The sequence below is a fragment of the Mandrillus leucophaeus genome, unplaced genomic scaffold (genome assembly GCF_000951045.1).
Source record: "Mandrillus leucophaeus isolate KB7577 unplaced genomic scaffold, Mleu.le_1.0 Scaffold114, whole genome shotgun sequence".
Taxonomy (NCBI): domain Eukaryota; kingdom Metazoa; phylum Chordata; class Mammalia; order Primates; family Cercopithecidae; genus Mandrillus; species Mandrillus leucophaeus.
The window spans coordinates 5,825,936-5,847,898 of record NW_012099654.1 but is presented as its reverse complement, the minus strand read 5'-3'; the positions used below and the strand labels follow the sequence as shown (position 1 = coordinate 5,847,898).

General features: G+C 35.0%; 1 protein-coding gene across 3 annotated transcripts in view; it reads left to right on the top strand.

Moving 5' to 3' along the window:
- TNPO1 (transportin 1) overlaps positions 1–21,232 on the top strand; it is a 103,005-nt gene extending 81,773 nt beyond the window's left edge. For all 3 annotated transcript variants that reach the window (XM_011996880.1, XM_011996887.1, XM_011996898.1), the window contains exons 16-25: positions 664–771; positions 902–1,060; positions 1,141–1,228; positions 3,982–4,080; positions 4,582–4,677; positions 7,529–7,604; positions 8,496–8,595; positions 11,298–11,372; positions 13,519–13,661; positions 15,556–21,232. In XM_011996880.1, coding sequence (XP_011852270.1) covers positions 664–771; positions 902–1,060; positions 1,141–1,228; positions 3,982–4,080; positions 4,582–4,677; positions 7,529–7,604; positions 8,496–8,595; positions 11,298–11,372; positions 13,519–13,626 — 909 coding nt within the window. In that variant the 3' untranslated portion in view covers positions 13,627–13,661; positions 15,556–21,232. The remainder of the gene's footprint in view (positions 1–663; positions 772–901; positions 1,061–1,140; positions 1,229–3,981; positions 4,081–4,581; positions 4,678–7,528; positions 7,605–8,495; positions 8,596–11,297; positions 11,373–13,518; positions 13,662–15,555) is intronic.
- Positions 21,233–21,963: the final 731 nt, after the last annotated feature.

Genomic DNA, 21,963 nt, shown 5'->3' with positions numbered 1-21,963 from the left:
CATGAGCAACAACTAATTCTGGGCCCAACAAAACAAGAAGAATCATTATGGTTCGTTTTTTGTATGCAGTCGTTCCTCAGTATCCTCAAGGGATTGTTTCCAGGACTCCCTGTGGATACCAAAATCCAGCGATGCTCAAGTCCCTTATATAAAATGGTGTAGTATTTGCATATGGCCTGTGCATCTCCTCCCAATATACTTTAAATCATTTTAATTTTTTTTCTAAATACTTTTGATTCAAGATTGGTTGAATCCATAGATACAGAGGGCCAACTGTATGTATATTACTTTCCGGTGGGATCTCAGATGTGCCCAGTGAAGTCCATCCACAACATTGACCATGATGGGAGCATGAAATGAATCTCTTCAATTTGAGGGAAAAATAGGAACACATAATACTCAATCTGTCCTTGAAGGATAATGTTTCTTGTAGAAACTCTTCCTCTGAGTAAATCTGACCTGATTGGCTCGCAAACTAACAGCAATGAATAGCTTCCAAAAGAGATGTTTGGGGAAAAAAAACAAAAACAAAAAACACCTGCTACTGTGGAAACTAGTAGAGCAAGCTCGTAAATGACCAGGATTCTGTTGAGCACAGTTTAAAGCATTCATCATAATCTTCAGTGTAACCAGAAAATTTAGCATTTTCTTTATTCCTCCTAGTGCCTATCTTCAGTTGCCACAGCACTGCAGTCTGGCTTCCTTCCGTACTGTGAACCTGTGTATCAGCGTTGTGTAAACCTAGTACAGAAGACTCTTGCACAAGCCATGGTAATTTTTTTAAAATGTCTTTCCCTTCTTGGCATGGTGGACATTTTTCCAAAAATAGGCATAATGTATACAAACTTTTTCAGTAGTTAATTTAAAACAAACTTACAAAAAACATTGTGTCTAATTTCAGCTAAACAATGCTCAACCAGATCAATATGAAGCTCCAGATAAAGATTTTATGATAGTGGCTCTTGATTTACTGAGTGGCCTGGCTGAAGGACTTGGAGGCAACATTGAACAGCTGGTAGCCCGAAGTAACATCCTAACACTAATGTATCAGTGTATGCAGGTGAGACTTGAAAGGTGAAAATAAATTGAAGCCTGTTTCTCTGTGTCACATTGGGGTTAATTTCTTCTTATTTCTTGTAGGATAAAATGCCAGAAGTTCGACAGAGTTCTTTTGCCCTGTTAGGTGACCTCACAAAAGCTTGCTTTCAGCATGTTAAGCCTTGTATAGGTATGAATATTTTCTACTGCTATGAATATGGTTTTTTAAAGTTATTTTTACATCAGCTTTGTTTTTTATTATTAAACTGAAATTGCATGGAATCCCAGCATTTATAAATGTACACTTTATTGGTTAAAGTGAAGTTGCTCTGACTGAAACAGGCAAGATGGCAGGAACCCCTAAAATTTCCTTGAGCTTGCCATCATCTCAGCTTTTTAGGCGCTCCTGTTACTGGAGGAAATCTTAGCAATAATACTTTAAAGGACATGCCCACCATGGAAGCCTTGGTACCACGGCCTAGTTAATAGATCCTTTTTTTGAGTAGCCACCTTTTTGGTAGAGGTACACAGAAATAGTAATAATCAGTTTATTATTCTCTAATAAACCAGCATACTTTTTCAGATACTGCAGAAAACTTCCAACAAATGTTACTTTAACTGAGCCTGAGCCTGGTGGCTCGCACCTGTAATCCCAGCACTTTGGGAGGCCAAGGCAGGCAGATCACTTGATGTCAGGAGTGCGAGGTTCGAGACTAGCATAGCATTTGTCTTGGCCTTTTGTGACAATGATAAGGAGTTCCTTGAATGTTGTACCATGGATTGTTCTCAAACCTATGGGTTATAAATGTGTTATGGGATTTTTTCCCCCCTTTTCTGTATCTCAGCATGCTGGATAACAATTGTTTTAATATGGCTGGGCATGGTGGCTCACACCTGTAATCCTAGCACTTTGGGAGGCCGAGGTGGGCAGGTCATGAGGTCAGGAGATCAAGACCATCCTGGCTAACACGGTGAAACCCAGCTTCTACTAAAAATACAAAAATTTAGCTGGGCATGGTGGCATGCGCCTGTAGTCTCAGCCACTTGGGAAACTGAGGCAGGAGACGCGCTTGAACCCAGGAGGCGGAGTTTGCAGTGAGCCGATATTGTACCACTACACTCCAGCCTGGGTGACAGAGTGAGACTCCGTCTCAAAAAAAAGAAAAAAGAAAAAAAATTGTCTTAATACTTGATTTAAACCTTAATTTAAAATATTTATCGAATGTTTTATCATCTGATATAATCGTGCTTTTGTGTAATAACCATTTCTCAAAAAACGTTAACATAAATTATGATATATTAAGAACCATCAAGTTTAAACCTAACAGTATAATGAATTCTTATGGGAAGCTTATGATTCTCATATTTACCATCTAATTTAGTTTTTTAGTTGAAATTTACATGAAAGGATTTGATTTTTTTATTATAAAGTTTTTAAGATGTACAAAAGTAGAAAAAATGTAACAAACCTCCTATCACCCAGCTTCAGCTGTCCAGCCATGTTTCCTATATATTGTTGTCAATGGTGAGAGACACATAGATCTCAGATATTTTGGAGCAAGTCTCAAACACAGCGTTAGAAGACACAATATTTTAGTACATACTACCTCTTCTTAAAATTGTTTTTTGTTAAACCATGTTTTTTATTCTGAAGAGTTTACTATACTGTGAATTTTACTGATTGCATCTTTCTGATGTCTTTAACATGTTCCTTTGTCCGTTGTATTTACTGTAAATTGTTTTGATACAGAGACTGAGGTTTAATGAGATTTACGTTGTTTTGTTTTTAAGACTTTATAGATGGTATTGTGTACTTTCTTAAGGAGGTACCTACATAGTGTCTAGTTGTCCCTCCTTTTTTTTATGTTATCAATCTTGATGATTGTCTCAATCGGTGATTCTCAACTAGGGACAATTTTGCCATTCAGGGAACATTTGCCAATGTCTGGAGACATTTTGTTTAACGCTGGAGAGGTGCCTTTGATGTCTAGTAGGTAGAGGCAAAGGATGTTGCTAAACATCTTATCATACAGGAGACAGCTCCTCTTCCCCCCAACAAAAAAATGATCTGGCCCAAACTGTCAGTATTGCTGAGATCAAGAAACCCTGGCTTACATCTCCTGATTTATTAGAGGTTTAAAAAATTATGATATTCTAATGCTTCATTTAATAATAAAGATGCTTATATAGAGAGACATTTCCCATATCAATAGATTACTGCCCTGAGGTAAAATCATATAGCAGAGGCAAGATAAATACTTGATTCTTTTTTATTTACCGATTTTGAGAAAGTGAATTGATTCCTAGCATCCTCCAAAAGTATCTTTGATGTTTCAGAGTTTAGTTTTTGGGTTTTTTTAGTGCCAGTGTGACTTCATGATCTTCAAGCTGTTGTACTGCTTGCAGTGAGAACTTAAGTTGGCTCCCAAGTCCTTTCGTTATGACAAGGTAGTCCACTTATTTTACACATTTTCTGCCTTTGCCTGTAATGTGACATTTTCTGAGAGTCCTTTTTTTTTTTTTTTTTTTAGTGGAAAATGATATTCAGAGACCACAATCAGAGCACGAGAGTGAAAGTTGCTTTAAAAGCCATAATCATTGATTTTTTTTTTCCGTCTAATTACAAGAGATTACTCTGACCAACTCTTTTTAGTGGCATTTTGTAAAATATACCCAAACTCGTATTTCCTGTTCAACTTTATATGAAAGTTCATTGGCCACATACTGCTTTCTTAAGATAAACATTACCAACCCCTTTTAAAAATATTTTTAAATACAGTCGCCTTACTTTTTCCACTGATTTTTAAATCGATGTTGCAGTAGTTTTTTTAATGGTGAAACTTATTTCTTGCTTAGATTTTTGTTTCCATCTAGTAGATTTCCTTTAAAATACAATATACTGCTATTGAAAAGTTTACTACATAGTTTAAATTTTTTTTCTAGCTGATTTCATGCCAATATTGGGAACCAACCTAAATCCAGAATTCATTTCAGTCTGCAACAATGCCACATGGGCAATTGGAGAAATCTCCATTCAAATGGGTAAGATGTTTTTCCCTATTTAAAAGCGTAAGGCCTGACACGGTGGCTCACGCCTGTAATCCTAGCACTTTGGGAGGCTGAGGTGGGCAGATCACCTGAGGTCAGGAGTTCGAGACCAGCCTGGTTAACATGGTGAAACCCCGTCTCTATTAAAAATACAAAAATTAGCTGGCGTGGTAGCGGGCACCTATAATCCCAACTACTTAGGAGGCTGAGGCAGAAGAATCACTTGAACCTGGGAGGCAGAGGTTTTGGTGAGCTGAGATTACACCGCTGCACTCCAACCTGGGCGACAGAGCAAAACTTTGTCTCTAAATAAATAAATAAATAAAATATAAATTTTTAGGTGCCTTGATATTTTTGTAATTGCTTTAATTTTAATTATTTATGTTTCTGTATTTGTATGACACATCAGAGTTAATAAGGGAAGCAAAATTTCACATTGATATTTTAACGTTCAATTTTTCTGTTTTGTTTTTTTCTTTTTGGGATGATCTCTAGGTATAGAGATGCAGCCTTATATTCCTATGGTGTTGCACCAGCTTGTAGAAATCATTAACAGACCCAACACACCAAAGACGTTGTTAGAGAATACAGGTACCATATGACTGAACTGTTTCAGTGAAGAGAAGATTTGTTGCATTTTAATTTTAATATGCGTAGAGAAACCAAAGCAAAACTAGCTTTTAAAATCAAGCTTATTTTGTATTTAATTGCTATTTTGGATTCTCAGTAATGAAATATACTGTTCCAGCTACATTCTATAACCAGTTTTCAGTGGTTATATATTCAGTGGTATAACCAGAAAAACACTTTTCTCCCCTATTCCAGTGTTTTAATACTTCTAAAATGGATCCCAGCTAAGATAACTATTTGAACCACCTGAATTTTGCTTTTAAATCAATTCGGAGAGTAACTGGGAGCTGGGAAGTAATTTTTATTTTTTCAATCTGTCCAAATGTGGTCAAAAAGATTCAGTGGCAAATTGGTTGGATAACAATGGCATTTGTAGTTTGTATTTCATCATACAATTTTCTTCGAATTGGGAATTTAGGCAGTATGTTATGGGATTTTTTTTTTTTTTTTTTTTTTTTTTAGGAAGCTTGTTTCTCTTTTGCATTATAGAGAGCATGTTTATATTAAAGAGTACCTTCCATACTATAGAACACATTTGTGGGTGAATTGGGTCCTTTTCTTTCTACCCTCCCTGATTGCTGCTAACAATCCAGAAAGACAAATTTTGTTTTCATTCAGGCACATTCCTTTCTTTACATACTAGGATGATTCCTATAGTTTATTTATAATTCAATGAGTATTCTACCAAAATACTAGACAAAGATTAAAATAAGGTTTTCCAAATAAGAAAGTTAATTTTCAAAGGCATTTTTATTTGATATTTTTAAATTATAGAAAGTTCATTTTATTCTAATGCTATTAAAATTGATAATGTTTATTGGTATGGAAGGAAATCTTTTAATTATGAAGCAGTTATCTGGCTGTTTGGCTGTATGGGTACTGTTTATTTTACAAAGTGAATTAGATTTTCTTGCTGAAAAGTGCAAAAATCTATGTATAGGATGGGTTATGAAATCTTGTTAGGTTTTTATCTTTTCAGAATGCAGTACCTATACATGACATTCAGATTTGAAACACTTGCCATTATAAAATTATTGTTGAACCTAAAAAAACTTCTTTTTATTTTTAAATGTGAATGCTTAACTGCAAATAAATGTTGAGTGTAATGTATATGAAAGTTTCTTGTGGGATATCAGCTGGTGAATTTGTTACATAGTTTATTTAACAAATTGGCTTTATTTATAAGATTATATTTTAAGTATGATTATATCCTGCATAAATAAATGAGTCGTAATGCCCTAAAGTTGATGGACTAAATTGATGTTATTGAGAAACACACTTGGGATTCATTAGATTATCACTTATCACAAGTGGCTGCATAAAGTATTGTTTTCTTTATTTCTTACCCAAAAAAGTGGGTTTTTTAAATTATTAAAATGATTGTCAATGGCTAATACCTAGATTTTAGCAGCTTTTAATTACCATTATCTCAATATTTCATAAAGCCAATTCCTTAGTCTGCCATTAATTTGCTTTTTTCCGATTAATATATCCTACACTGAACTTTTTCAATGGACCATCATCTGCTTTATCGCATGTTTCATTGGATTGTTCATACTTGCCTGTTTAATGAGAATGTTGCATAGTTTGTGTCTTTTGAACATAGGTTTTCTTTCTCTTGCTTCATATGAATCTGCTGGATTTTAGTATTATCTGTGTAGTTTGCTTCAAGTAATCCTTAAACATTTTTCTTTACCCCCTACCCTTTTTTTATGAAAGGTTAACCTGTAAGTTTTTGAGAGAACACCATTAAAGCACTTCATGGTTTGTTTTCTGTTTGTATTTTTTCCCGTTGTGTATGAATGTATTTATATGTACGTACCTTTGAATTGCAGAATGCAGTTCCGAGTTGCACTTGTTTTAGCTCTTTGTAAGTTTAAAGACTTCCTTAGTTTTTATGGTGAATATATGTTTGCCCACTTCAAAATTGTAAAAAATAAAATAATAGTGTGTAATTATTATAATGTATTACCTATTTTGTGCTGTACCTTTAGTAGCAGAAACAGAATATTTATGTTTTCCTATGGTCCACATATCATATGTCATTGCAGTGGGCTGTAAATTTCCTTTATTAGAATTTTATTTCACATATGGCCTAAAGTTAGTGGACTGTTATCTGAATTACCAGAGGTTTGTCAAAATGAGATTTGACATTGTAGCATAGCAATATTCTAATCCATTCATTCAGTGAGTACCGTGAGACTTAAAATCTGACAGTTGATTTTGATATAAAGTAACAGATTTCCACTGGTTGGTTTGGCAAATGTTAATCAAAAAAATTTTTAAACTACCAAAAATTTGGTTTAAATTCCCTAGATAATTTCCAAGGAATGGAAATTACTTTCACCTGTATTAGTTTGAGATACTTGAGAAATATAATCACATTTACTGATATTTCCTCAGGAAAAAAACTAGATTTTATTATTCTGAAATTTTGGCTGACTTTTGAATGAAGGTTATCTAAATTTGTCCATTTAACTGCTCATCTTATTAACAGAATGATAACTTGACATTCGACTGAGCGAGAAAAGCAATTCATTATGGTTTTTGGTGTTCTCTCAATCTTTAGATTTTTTTACTTCCTTTTGTTTTTCTTTTTCCAAGAGTATGCCATATATGTTGCTGCCCCTTATTTTAGGGGGTGGTAATAAACAGCACTGGTGAAATCTTATGTTTATTATCATACACAAATTCTGTTGGTTTCTGTTTCTGAGTTATTTGTTGTTTTTTCTTTATTTTTTCTCCTTCCCCCTCATTTGCTCATGTCTTGGTTGGCGTTTGGTGGTGTATAACCGTGATTGCGTTACCTTAGCAATAACAATTGGTCGTCTTGGTTACGTTTGTCCTCAAGAGGTGGCCCCCATGCTACAGCAGTTTATAAGACCCTGGTGTGTATTATTCAATCTTTTTTTTTAATTCATTTTTCTTCACTCTTTCTTTCTCTATCTCACTTTTAGATATATTTTCAGTTGGTTACAAAAATCACAATCCTTTATCATTGCCAACCATGTGACTAATCTTGTCCTATCAGGTTTGTGAGGTTTTTCAATAGCATCGTCATGTATATTTATTTTATGTTGTGGCTAACGACTAATTGATGCATGGGATAAGATTGTCACATGCTTGCTGTGTTAAAAAGCTTGATTATACATAAAAAGCATTTAAATATCCACCAGAAAAATAAAGATGCATGCAAATTCTATAAATTTAGGTTTTGCATTATGTTTCTTTTTTAGAATTAATTTGGAAACTTGGATTGCATTAAGAAATACATGTTTAAATTTGTTACGTATAAAAATATTATTTGCTTGTTAATGTAAAAATTAAACATCTACACCATAAGCTATATAGTAATAGTTTATATTGTGGCACTATATCCTATGTTTTGCTTCTTTCAATTGATAATCTTTCAATTCAAATCATTTTAGTAGTGTTTAATGGAATATAAGTCATGAGTACAATTTTAAAAGTTAATTTGGTAATTTGCTCTTCTTGGCTCAGGCTCAGTAATATTTTAAAATGGGAAATTCAAATGAGTTATCTACTTTATAGATGCAATTTATTAAGAAAATGTGGATTTCACTGTTTCTACTGTATTGAGATAAGGTGGGCCCAACAAACAGGAAGTATGAGTAAATGAAACTAAAGCTTTCCGAAAAACTCTTTTAATATAATCATTATCTATACTGTGGTGCTTATTCCATTAAATACTGTCCATTAGTATTGTAATTGAATCTGCTTGTTACTTAAATGCTGAACTCAATTCTGTAATTCAATAGGTGCACCTCTCTGAGAAACATAAGAGACAATGAGGAAAAGGATTCAGCATTCCGTGGAATTTGTACCATGATCAGTGTGAATCCCAGTGGCGTAATCCAAGTAAGATGTTCACAAAGATTTGTTTTTAATGTCTGATTAATAAAATTTTAAAGGAAGAAATATTTTAATACTTTAATTATAAAAAGTTAACTGTTTTCAAAGATACTAAAATACAGTTAAACCTTTAAAATGTTTATTTCTTAATATCTTGAAATTGTAATACCTTTTTTTCCTAAAATTTTTTGTCATGAAATGAGATAGTAACAGCAGATTGGGACAACAAGGTTATATTCTTGTCTTGAATCAGGCCGTGGCTTCTTTCATCCAAATTTCAGACCTCATTTATTTATTTTGTCCCTGCCTCCCATCCCTGGATATCAGTTTGTGGATATCTACACTTAAGAGAGTGACCAAATAGTAGGAATCCTATCTCTCTGTTCTAAATAAAATACTTTGAATCAGATTTAGAAATAATGAATAAAATGAAATACAAATCAGCCATTGAAATTGCTCTAATTTTGAGAGCTTACGATTTATTCATCTTTGTTTTCCAAGTTCAAGTTATATGTAGGCATTTTAATTATTTGGCAGTAGTATTTAACATGAGTCCAGTTAAGCATCTGGATCCAACTGCCAATTTTCTAGACACGCAAAACAAAAACATGTTGAATTACACCATGTATATTCAGTGAACAAAAGACTAACTGTGGGACTCTAGGTTAAATACCTGGATTCTTCAGCAGGCACGTTTAAGGAAAAGAAAGCATGGAAGGAAACCTGTAGACAAGAGACCCAAGATATATCAAATCAATTTAAAAATGTAGTTGAGGCCAGGCATGGTGGCTCACACCTATAATCCCAGCACTTTGGGAGGCTGAGTTGGGCAGATCACAAGGTCAGGAGTTCGAGACCAGCCTGGCAAACATGGTGAAACCCTGTCTCTACTTCAGATACAAAAATTAGCCAGGCGTGGTGGCAGGTGCCTGTAATCCCAGCTACTCCAGAGGCTGAGGCAGGAGAATTGCTTGAACCTGGGAGGCAGAGGTTGCAGTGAGCCAAGATCACGCTATTACACTCCAGTCTGGGAGACAAGAGCAAGACTTTGTCTGGGGAAAAAAAAAAGTAGTTGAGGGAGGGAAGCGAAGAACTAAACTTTGGTGTCCAGGAATACACACAAGAGTTAGAAAACTGCCCCCCAAAAATGCTTTTATAGCAATAACTTTCTCGCATTTTTTAATTTTCAAGAAAATTCCAACTTTCCACTCCGAGGGGTGTTTTGAACATTTTTAAATTGTGACCGTTTGATGTTTCCTAGCTTGTATTGTGGTTTTTCTTAACTCAGTTTTAGAAATGTTAATTCTGTTTTATAAAATTCAAATTGATACAGGCGATAGACATTGAAAACCTACAAGTTAGAGTTAGATAATAACTTCTGACTGATTTCACACTCATAAAATACTCATAACTTACTGTTAGAACAAGCTAGTGCCATCTTGAGAGGTTTCTAGTTACACAATAAGCTTTTGACATTTTCTGGGTTTTTTTTAATACTTAAGAACTTCGTGTGATCTCAAATGTGTGTTACAGATATCTGATACGACATGTACCATCTTTTTCAAAAGCATCTTCCGACCAGGATTTTATTGTTTCTTTCTCTTTGAATTAATGTTTTAAGATGATAAAAGTAGCACATGTATGATCATAAAATTGCAACCAACTTAAGAGTTGGAGGAAAAGAAAGCATGGAAGGAAACCAACTTAAGAGTTGGTAGCAATTTCTGTTTTACAACTTTTATTTACATACCTTATTTTGGATATGGTTAAAATAAAATGTCATAGGTTTATTTACATTTAAATTTTTTAATCACAAATTCTAGGTATCTGTGCATTTAAATTTTTAACATCAGATTTGGTATTTGGAAGACATAATTTGAATAAATTGTATTAAGCAAGTCTTATTTGCTTAAATAAGCATCTTATACACATACTGTGGTATTACCAAATTTTTTGAAATTAGTGATGTTCTCCGAATTTATTAGTAAAATTTATAGTTGACATGTCAGAAAATCAGCATTATGTTGAATGCTGTTTGTTGAACTGTTAATGTTTCAGTATGATAGGCAAGATTGAGAGAATGTTTTAATGAAATGCTTAAAGCATATTGTCATCTTGTTCTTGTAGTCAGAATAGCCTGATTGTCTTTTAAGTAATTGTCCAAAAGTTGGGTTTTTTGTTCTTGTTTGGATTGGGTATTTGTAATTACATAATTAGTTTTTCTCTAATTTTTGGTTGTTTCACTTAAGTTTTGTCTGAAAATGGACCTTGAAATCACTAATTTCTCTATTTCAAATCAAGGTCATTTAACATATATTTAGCTAGCTTTAAGTTCTTGGCTAGTCAGAACTGTAAGATCATTGATTTTATGTTTTTCTTTAATCCGGTAAGTGAAAGAGTATTTTTATAGGTGTCGATTTGGTGCTTTTAGTTCATTTCTGATGCTGAACATTTACTGCACAGGGGGTTATTTTGTTGTGTGATGGAGGACATTAAAGTCCAGTATAAACTGAATGAGTTGAGGTTCCTTGACTGTGGGCTAATAGGGACAGCCATTAAGGTAATCTCTTCTAATTCCTCATGATCATAGTTAATTTTTAAATGTTTCCTTTTTTAAGCTAGATTCTAAACTCCAAGGTTTACATATATCTTTTGCTGAGTTTGACAAATACAATGTCAACCTAAGATGTATTTCTTGCTTGTTACAGGATTTTATATTTTTTTGTGATGCCGTTGCATCATGGATTAACCCAAAAGATGATCTCAGAGACATGTTCTGTAAGGTAACTAATAAGTGTTTATAATGCGTCATCTTGGGACTGTTAATATCCTAGTGGAAAACTTTAAATTATGTTTACATTTTTTACAAAACTTAGGCTCTTCAAGTCAGTATTGATAGTTTATATATATATAACTCTTATTCTTGGTAACAAAGTTGGTTTGATCTTTTCTTAAAATACAGCAGTGACTCCTTTTTTTTTTTTTTTGAGATGGAGTCTCACTCTGTTGCCCAGGCTGGAGTGCAGTGGTGCGATCTCAGCTCACTTCAGGCTCCACCTCCCAGGTTCGCGCCATTCTCCTGCCTCAGCCTCCCGAGTAGCTGGGACTACAGGCACCCACTACCACCATGCCCAGCTAATTTTTGTATTTGTAGTAGAGACGGGGTTTCACCATGTTAGCCAGGATGGTCTTGATCTCCTGACCTCGTGATCCGCCCGCCTCGGCCTCCAAAAGTGCTGGGATTACAGGCGTGAACCACCGCGCCCGGCCTAGCAGTGACTCCTATCTGTAGAGGATGCACTTTGAAAGTATTTTCCCAAGTGTACCACTAGTTTAGGTGGTCCCATTATTCCATTTAAGGAAAATAGTACATGTTTTTCAAGTGGAAATGGAGATTTGGAGTATAATCTGAGAAAGAGTAAATCTAAATGGCCGCCACAGGAGTAAGCCCATGTCATTATTTGCTTTGTTTATGTTTTTGGTGGCGGAGTCTCGCTCTGTCTCCCAGGTTGGAGTGCAGTGGCATGATCTCAGCTCACTGCAACCTCCACCTTCTGGGTTCAAGCGATTCTCCTGCCTCAGCCTCCTGAGTAGCTGGGATTGCAAGCACGCACCACCATGCCCAGCTAATTTTTGTATTTTTAGTAGAGGTGGAGTTTCACCATGTTGGTCAGGCTGGTCTCGAACTCCTGACCTCGTGATCCGCCCGCCTCAGCCTCCCAAAGTGCTGGATTACAGGCATGAGCCACCGCGCCTGGCCTATTTGCTTTGTCAATACCCCCTTTTGATTAACTCATCAGTACTCAACCACAGTAAAAAATAAAATGCAGTTACACATTTGAATCACCCAAGATTAAAGTTAGTGAACTGTAGTTTGTCATGAGCTCATAGCTTGTATATTTCCAGTTTGAAAAAATACTACATAAAAATTGTATTACTTGGATGACTTCTCTACTTCTCTGTTTTTTCATTAGTATGGTATCAGATTGCTTAAGAGTATGTCTGTTACTGGAATACTTGCCAAATTCTAAACTTCTCAAAGCAGAGTTTAAGCATATGCTCTGAGGTACTTATAGGAAAGGCAGGTGTATTAGTCCATATTCAGGCTGCTGATAAAGATATGCTCGAGGGCCGGGCGCGGTGGCTCACACTTGTAATCCCAGCACTTTGAGAGAGGCCGAGGCAGGTGGATCACCTGAGGTCAGGAATTCCAGACCAGCCTGGCCAACATGGTGGAGCCCCATCTCTACTAAAAATATAAAAAATTAGCTGGGCATGGTGGTGGACGCCTGTAATCCTGGCTACTCAGGAGGCTGAGGCAGGAGAATCGCTTGAACCCAGGAGGTGGAGATTGCAGTGAACTGATATCGTGCCATTGCGCTCCAGCATGTGCAACAAGAGTAAACTCTGTCCCCCACAAAAAAAAAAAAAAAAAAAGATGTGCCCAAGATTGGGTAATTTACAAAAGAAAGAGGTTTAATTCAACTCACAGTTCCATGTGGTTGGGGAGGCCTCACTGTCATGGTGGAAAGGGAAAGGCACGTCTTACATTGCAGCAGGCAAGAAAAAGAATGAGAATCAAGTGAAATGGGTTTCCCCTTATCAAACCATCAGTTTTCATGAGATTTATTCACTACCACCAGAAGAGTATAGGAAAAATTGACCCCATGATTCAATTATCTCCCACCAGGTCCCTCCCACAACACGTGGGAATTATGGGAGTACAATTCAATATGAGATTTGGGTGGGCACACACAGCCGAAACTTATTAGCAGGGAATGGTGTAGAATCCTACAAAGTTTGAGAATTGCTACTTTAAAATGGATAAAATTTATAAATAATAAAATCAGTTGTGTTGGATTTAAGAAACTATGCAGATCTGTTTTTCTCTTTTGTTAGTGATAAATTAATGGTTTTTCACTCTTACAGATCCTTCATGGATTTAAAAATCAAGTTGGCGATGAAAATTGGAGGCGTTTCTCTGACCAGTTTCCTCTTCCCTTAAAAGAGCGTCTTGCAGCTTTTTATGGTGTTTAATCTAATACACTTAAGCTGCAGTCCCAAAATTAGGGGTAAGTTATAAGAAGTTTGGAAATTTTCAGGATGAAGAAAATTTTGTTAGGGCTATCATGTCAAACTACTAAATAGAATAAAAAGCTATTTGTTTTCTATAGAGATTAAATAAAACATAGCCTCATATCATTCTATCTTGTGCTTTAAATATAAAATTACTTAAGTGGACCAGGCGTGGTGGCTCGTGCCTGTAATCTCAGCACTTGGGGAGGCTAAGGCGGGCGGGTCATTTGAGGTCAGGAGTTTGAGACCAGCCTGGCCAACATGGTGAAAACCCACCTCTACTAAAAATACAAAAGTTAGCCACGTGGTGGTGGCACGTTTGTGTAGTCCCTGCTACTCAGGAGGCTGAGGTGGGAATATTATTTGAACCTGGGAGATGGGGGTTGCAGTGAGCCAAGATCGTGTCACTGCACTCCAGCCTGGGGGACAGAGCAAGACTCCATCTCATATAAATAGAAAATAAAATTACTTAAGTGAATCACTTTCAGATTTATTACCTCTGTGGTCTCATCACCAATTATGAATCAACTGTTCTAAGACAAGATATGAAATAGTTCTCAATTTTGTAATTAGAGCTAAAAATAGATCAGTATCTTTTATTCCTGCCTTTTTATACTCCTCTTCCCTTTCTTCAGAGGCAGGAGAAAAGAGGGGTGGGTTGCTTGTATTTCTACACAGATGGATTAACTGCCCTCTGTGAATTCACATGAACGTTCATAAATGGCCAAAATTTGGCATCAGTGGATAGTAGAGTTCTGTTTGTAAAAGGACCACTGTCAGGTAACAGTTTAATCTCCCAGTAATCTTACCTTATTTCTTAATATCCTTTTTATCATTAAAACTGTTTAGCATAGAAAAAAGGTCTTACCAGGAAAACCAAGTGACTGGAAGATAGTGGAAATGACCAAATGAAATAGGATCAGAATGAGAATTAGGAACATCAAGAAGGCAAGTGTAGGCAGGGTGTAATGGCCCCCATCTATAATTCCAGCATTTGGGGAGGCTGAGGTGGGAGCATTGCTTGAGTCCAGGAGTTTGAGACCTGCCTGGGCAACATGATGAGACCTCCATCTCTATGAAAAACATTTAAAAAATTAGCTGGATGTAGTGGTATGCACCTATGTTCCCAGCTACTCAGGAGGCTGAAGCAGGAGGTTTGCTTGAGCACAGGAGGTTGGGGCTTCAGTAAGCCATATTCACCCCACTGCATTCCAGCCTGGGTGACAGAGCAAGGTGCTATCTCCAAAATAAATAAATAAATGTTAAATTTGCTTTTCTCTCTTTTTTTATGTAGAATTTGTTTTTTGATATTTACTGAATGTAGTAACCCTACTGTGGTAATGAACACTTCTAGTGCCTTCTAGGCTAAAATATCAGACAACCCCAAATAAAAAATGCTCCTTTGTGTTTTGATAGGTTGAATTTTTGTTTGCTTAATATTGAGAATACTGGGCGGGGGAAAGATGGTGTTTTCATTCTGAGGGTTGTCCTAAAGAAAGTGCTACTTGATTTTCAAGAAAATAAGGTCACTTGTTATATAATAAATAACCAGTTCCCATTGGGTCCCATTTTGCAAAAGGGGATAAAGAATTAGACTAATAGCATCATACAAGCCATATTTCATCTATACAAAGTGTTGTACGCCTCTCTGTACAACTCGGCTACCCAGCTTGGCCTCACTTTCATACCTGATGCAGCACAATTCAGCGCCATAAGATAAGGAAGCAGTGCAGTTATAAGTGACTAACATGATTTTAGGCAATTTGTCCAAACTTCTCATTTTCTTTATGGGTAAAGATAGTATTCTTATTTGATTAATTTTGTGCTCCACTGGCTTTGAAAGACAAACGATCGTTAAAGATAAAATTGTTTTTGTTCTTTTTCTTATAGGTCCTTCAGTCTTGGAGACTATGAGGGAGCCTCTGCACCCAGGGAAAATGTTACCCTTTACAGGGGGGAAGGGTAAACCAGTAGGGAATACAGTACAATCCCAACCCTACTGGGAGGGGCGGGAGGGAGGTGTTGCCGTCACTGTATTAAGTCGATGTTGGGAAACGTTTTAACATCTGGAGCTTTTGTGGGTGGAAATATGTCTCCAGTTACAACTCCGCAGTGGATGTGAAGAAGCAAAAAAAAAAAAAAAAAAAATCTATTCAGTCTACTCACAAAACAGTACATTGTGGAATATTATGGGGAATTGTACCAAAACAAGAACCATATAAATGATGCCTAGGGACAAGAAAGAGGAACAATTCTACAGCGCACAATAAAGGAAACCTAAGAATGGGAGTTACAAATAGTAAAGAAGCTTTTTTTTTTTTTTAATTTAAAGTTTTTTTATATAAGTTTTCCCACATGATGGGGCCTCGTTTTGCATGTTGGTGAAGAACTACACAAACAAAACTAATATAGTTAAAATCAGCTTGCCTTCCCATAGTAGAAGCAGGTTCTTGGAAGTTACAATTTAAGGTACCCCAAAAAAGTTGGAAATAAAGCAAAACAAACATAAACAATGAAGCACCCTGTGAAATGCCAAATGAGTCACTCCTTTTACCTTTTTTGGGATGGGCAGGGAGGGAGGAATAAATGGGGTTGGGCATATCAAACTAAAGATGACATCTTAATTTTGCATTGAACATTAATGTAGCAGATATAATTTGATGGTTATACTTCATTAGATTTAATTTCTAGGCCAAGATGTTATTTTTTAAAGTGCAGTTTAAGGTTCAGGCATGCATTCTGGCTCATAGTGGTTGAAAGTAATTGAAATTAGTGGGAAAGTAGCATGCTTGCATCACATAGAGTGAGATTGGTATTCATTTACCTATGTTGCGCCAGTTTGTGTTGCAGTTTACCAATTCAATATAGCCCTGCATTTAAAGTTCCTTTTTAAGATTTGTGGATTTTATTTTTTATTAAGAATATAGATATATAAAGTACTGTAGTTACAGGTAGGCCTTGAAATATCTTTTTTAGGATCTGTTAGGATAAGATTGATATTGTATCGTGTGTAACCTGCACAATGTGGAAAGCTGATATACCTGTGCAAAATCTTTGCCTCTGTGCTGTCAGTGTGATGTGCTTTCTGCATGGTTATATACTACTAGTGATTTTATCAAAACTCCTAAAATTTAAATTACATGGTAAAAGATCTGTAAAAGGCTGCATAAATGTTAGTTGGCACATAAAGACAATTGTAGAAGTTGAAAAATGATTGCTATATTTCAATGTTTATTCCCACTCAACATACTGCCTTCTAAGCTTCCCTTTTTTGTTCAAAGCATGATCTTAAAGATATGTTTAAGTTAATGGATGTAATGCAGGGTTCCTACACTGTATTTTGGCGCATGTTGGTGGCCCTCTGTGCCCTAGATATATGCACACAGGGTGCAAGTTAAAAGCTACAGAGTGAAAGTTGGTTTGGATCCTCTTCATTTCATTTGTTTAGCTTTTCTGTTATTTTTCTCTACTTACATGTATTCCTGTGAATAAATCCTTGTTAAGTTAACCCTTTACTTTTCCTTCCATGTGTATTTTCTTATATACTGTGAATGTGAAAACCTAACTGGTACACTTGATCTTGTGTTCATATGAAAGTGCAAGTCTTTATTAATTTGGATTGCCTGAACAGTGTATCCCATGATGAAGGAAAATGGAGAGATTTTTCTTTTTAACTCTGCTGGTCAGAGATGAAGCCACGCCTTTCCATTTTTCAATGCTGCATATTTAATCTGCAACAAAAATGTTAAGCCATAACAGCCTTTTTATATTTTAGTTTGTCACCTTCGCATTGCAGAATAAATACTGAGTAACCATTTTTATAAGCAGTTGCTCCTCTTTGCATGGTTCTATTCTCTAAAAGTGTTGAATGATACAGCCATTGCACTGAAGTTTGAGCTGTGTGCGTGTGAATTTATACTGTTTCAAAAATTTCAAATGCATGGTAGCATGCAGAAAGGTTTTTGTTATGTGTGTGTGTGTGTATTGTTTTGTTTTGTTTTGTTTTGTTTTAACACGTTCTTTCACCTTTCCTCTACTTTGGCTTTGCAAATTTCAGTCTGTAGAGCCTGAAATTAAATTATTTTATAGTGCCTAATATTTTTAAAATTATAAGTTGGATTCAGAGGGTATACAGCATTTTGCTTTCTAGTACCATTGCTTCACTGGGGACTCAAAATTTTCTTCCCTGTTAGTCTTTAGTAACTGAGTAGAGTAGCTGTTTTATTCTTAGATTATAGTGATATTCTGTAGTGTTTCAAATACTTACAATAATATGAGAGCTAGTTTAGTATTCTGGAATAGATAATATTTTAAATTGAAATGACCAAATTCAATTTAAAACACATAAAAACAATCTTCAGTAAAGTTTTTTGAACCTGTGGTTGACAATTCTGTACTGACTAAAGGCAATATTGTCACCTGTCTGGTTAAAAATTAGTTTCCAATTAGGCAGATGAAAACACTATTAAAAATGCACCCAGCTTTGTAGTCACTTGACATTTTTTTAATTTAAATGAAATTTAATTTGAAAATAATAAAATTAGGTAAATATGACTGGCAACCTGAATTTGTATTGGGATTTTTTGTGTATTTTTCCCCTTGAGGTTATTGTTTCTTCCTAATTTATATTTCAGATACATAGTGTAGAACAGGAATTTGCAGAAGCCATTTAAGTTATCTTTTGAGGTAAGCTCTGATTTAGCATTTATTCTGATAAAACCTAATACATCATGGGATATATATAAAGCAACTTAATTCTTGTGGTGTAGTCTTAATAGTTTTGAATGTTGACTGAATGTCTATGAAATTGTGAGTTTGTCTTTGTTACATTCCAGTGTTTCTGCCTCTTGGCATGCTTAAAGCACGGCTTACTTCATCTGCTCCTTACACACTAAAACGCTGTTAGTGTGCTCAACTACAGAAATAGCCGCTGCTAAGTGATGTAGATTTTCTACTTGAATATTTTTATGTTGTAGGAACCTCAGGAGGTCAGTGTTTACTGTTTTATATATGCCTTCTTTTTCCTGTTTGAGCTTCTCTCTTTGAAGGATTCTAACAGAACAAAGCTGCTGATCAACCTAAGTTGGAAACAGAAAGTGTAATTAATATAACTTAAATGCATGTTTGGCAGTTCCATGTTACAGTCCATTAGTGAGTGAACTTAGTGACACAGGTATTCATTTATTCAGGAAAGAATTTTGCTTTTTGTATTGTCTGATCTCTTCAATGACTTCATACTGTGTTTAAAAAAAAAATCACTTTTTTATATTTTTTGGTTGGTTATTTCCCAAATAATCAACATGTAAATAATCTTTTAAGAGCCAGTTCTGATGCTTTACATTATTGCTACTTGATTTTGTTACGCAAGTTAGATTTCAGAAGAATAGATTTTAAAACACTTAACCAAGCCATTACATCTTAAAAACAAAACAAGTAGCATACATTTTGTAATTAACATATTGATAAACACTGTGATTTTTTTGGTTAAGACTTTTTCATCTGAATTGCTTAAATTGCATATATTGTAAAATAGGATCAGATGTATATTTTAAACTAATTTCAATGGACTTTCCTCTTGAAATGCTTTGTCTACTCAGTTATAAAATATTCAGATACAAGTTTTATCTCAGGTGAATACTCTTGTATTGTTTTTGCTTTGGTGACATGCTTATAAAGGGTCATCCTACTTACATTCTTTGTTTTTTAGTGTATTTCATTGAGACTCTTTCCATTTAGTCTGATTTTTTTCCTAATATTCTAGCAGACTGGGGTGGTATAAAGCCCTCCTGACAAGCCTTCTGCGTGCAGGTTTAACTGAAAATGAGCTACATTTGGTCCTCATTTTTTTCAGACTCTCAAATAGGAAAGTGGACATTTTTCTCCCCTATATAAAATGATTCTGCCTAGCAGAAAAGCCAGAAATAAATTAACTACATCTTAAACTCTTTAGTCTAAATTTAAGTCCTTTGCCATGAGGAAAAAGTGTTTTTTTGCTTCTTATGGTTAATCTATATTATTCATATTGAATGTATTAACAGATAATGGTGCAAAAGCATTCTTCCCAGGGGAAGAGTGTATCATGCATAACTGCAATTTAAGTCCTTCCTTTGATAGTACTTTAAAACACACACAGCTTTGCTTACTGAATTATTTTTGCAAATAATACAAGGCGGGGAAACTAACTGTTGGTACTAGTATTGTTAATGAAGTGTAGGCCTTGGAACCTTTAAGAAAACTGGTCTTCAGATAGTTATGGGCCTGGGATAATCTAAATGAAAGGTCAGATCAATAATGAGCTGTGTTGTTAACAATATTATCTGGTAATAATACCATGCAATATAGCATTGTATACCAACGTAGTGCATTTTATACTGTATTAAATGTGGAGATACTTCTAATGCCTCTCTAAAATTAAATTTTACATAAAAGTTAGTTTTATTCACCTTTAGGCTTTCCAGGTGAGTTGTGACTAATTTTTTCAATCTTATGTAGATCTTTCACCCATTAGCATTATTTACGTAGATAATTCTTTATGCCTAGTTATTATACATATTAATTTTAAAGGTACACATTTAAATTACACAATTGTTCATTGTGGTTTGTATTCCAGAATGTATTTTGTTTTTTAAAAGATGCATAATAGCTGAATGTATGCATGACTTTGAAAGAAGTTAAAATGGTGATTTTTTTCACCTCTTGTGCATTTTAAAACCAAGCCAAATCTATTTGCCAAGCAGTGTATCACTAATAAGAAAAGCAGTTTTTCTTTTCATTGCAATTTTTGTTTATTTACCATAGAATTTCCTTATACTGTGGCTTGGTATTATTCAAGATTAGCTATTTCGCAGGTCTTACATCTTTCTGAAAGCCTATTATAATATGGTTAGCCTATAAGGCAGTGTTGGTCCCCTTCTAATGTCGGCCTCATAAAGGGGTTCCACTGTACTTTCCGCATACTACTTTGTTGTTGTTTTCCTTTATGGATATATAAGCAAATTGAGCTTGGGTGATTTTTATGGAGACAATAATTAGACAATACTGTATTATTAGTTTTACTTAATAGATTATCATCTTGTGAGAAGAGATGTTTAAACGTGGTAAATGACTTCATATTACAAAACAGTTTTACACTTAATATGTTAACATTGGGTGCAATAATTTAGTAGCATTAGCTTTAGTTATAAATAACTGGATCTTTCTGCTGACAACTTAGGTTGTATGAGTTACGCTTAAAAGCTTTAAATCTGATGTTTCGTGTACCTGCCACACTATGTTAGAATGTGTCCTTCAAACATATCCTCCTGCAACTTCTCAAACTGTACTAAATTGATATTTCTTGAAGTCTAACTCTGTGCTAACAGATCTCCATTTTAAATAGAATACGGTTTTAATTTTTGATAAGCTGCTGAATTTTAAAGAGAGTTTTTTGGGGCCACCAAATATTTTGGATCATGCAGAGAATATATATTGTACTGTAGTAATTTTGTATTTACATTTGTATGATGTGACATAATAGATGTGAATGTTAATCACTGCTTGACTATGTTAATAAAGTTGTTTAACTATAGATGTTGCACTCTGATTTTTAATGAAAGGAAATGAGTTTTCTTTTTCCCTCTTACCCCATTTGGATCTAGATAAGCCTTATGTTTTTGGGAGTTTTTTCCCTTGTTTTTAGTTTGAGGTTTTGTTTTGTTTGGTTGGTTTTTTTTTCCTTAGCTTACACATTAGTACACTTTTGTTGTTGAACATCATTTATTTCTTAAAACGAGTGTTTTCTTATTTGCATAGTATAGTAAAAACCTATTTTTCCACATTTTAACTTAACTCGATGTGTTTTAAACAGTTGATTTTAGGTTCAGCTGTTTGAGGACGGGGGAGATGTATTGTGTAAAAAGGGAATTAAAGGTGAAATTGTGAATATAAAATTTGATGTAAGGATAAATTGCATGAGTGTGTATGAATGTATATCCTGTTAAGCCTTCCTGTATATCCTTCAAACAATTAAGATTTGTAATTTTGGGAATTAACACTTATAAAAGTAATTTTTTCTTCAGGTTGTAATCCATTAATATAGTTGCATGTTACTAATTAAATGTATATTAACATATTTCAGGGAATATGTGTGCATAACTGTCATATGGTTTTTGTTGTTGTTGTTTTTGAGACCCAGTCTTCCTCTGTTCCCCAGGCTGGAGTGCAGTGGCGTAGTCTCGTCCCACGGCAACCTCTGCCTCCCTGGTTCAAACGATTCTCCTGCCTCAGCTTCCCAAGTAGTTGGGATTACAGGCATGTGCC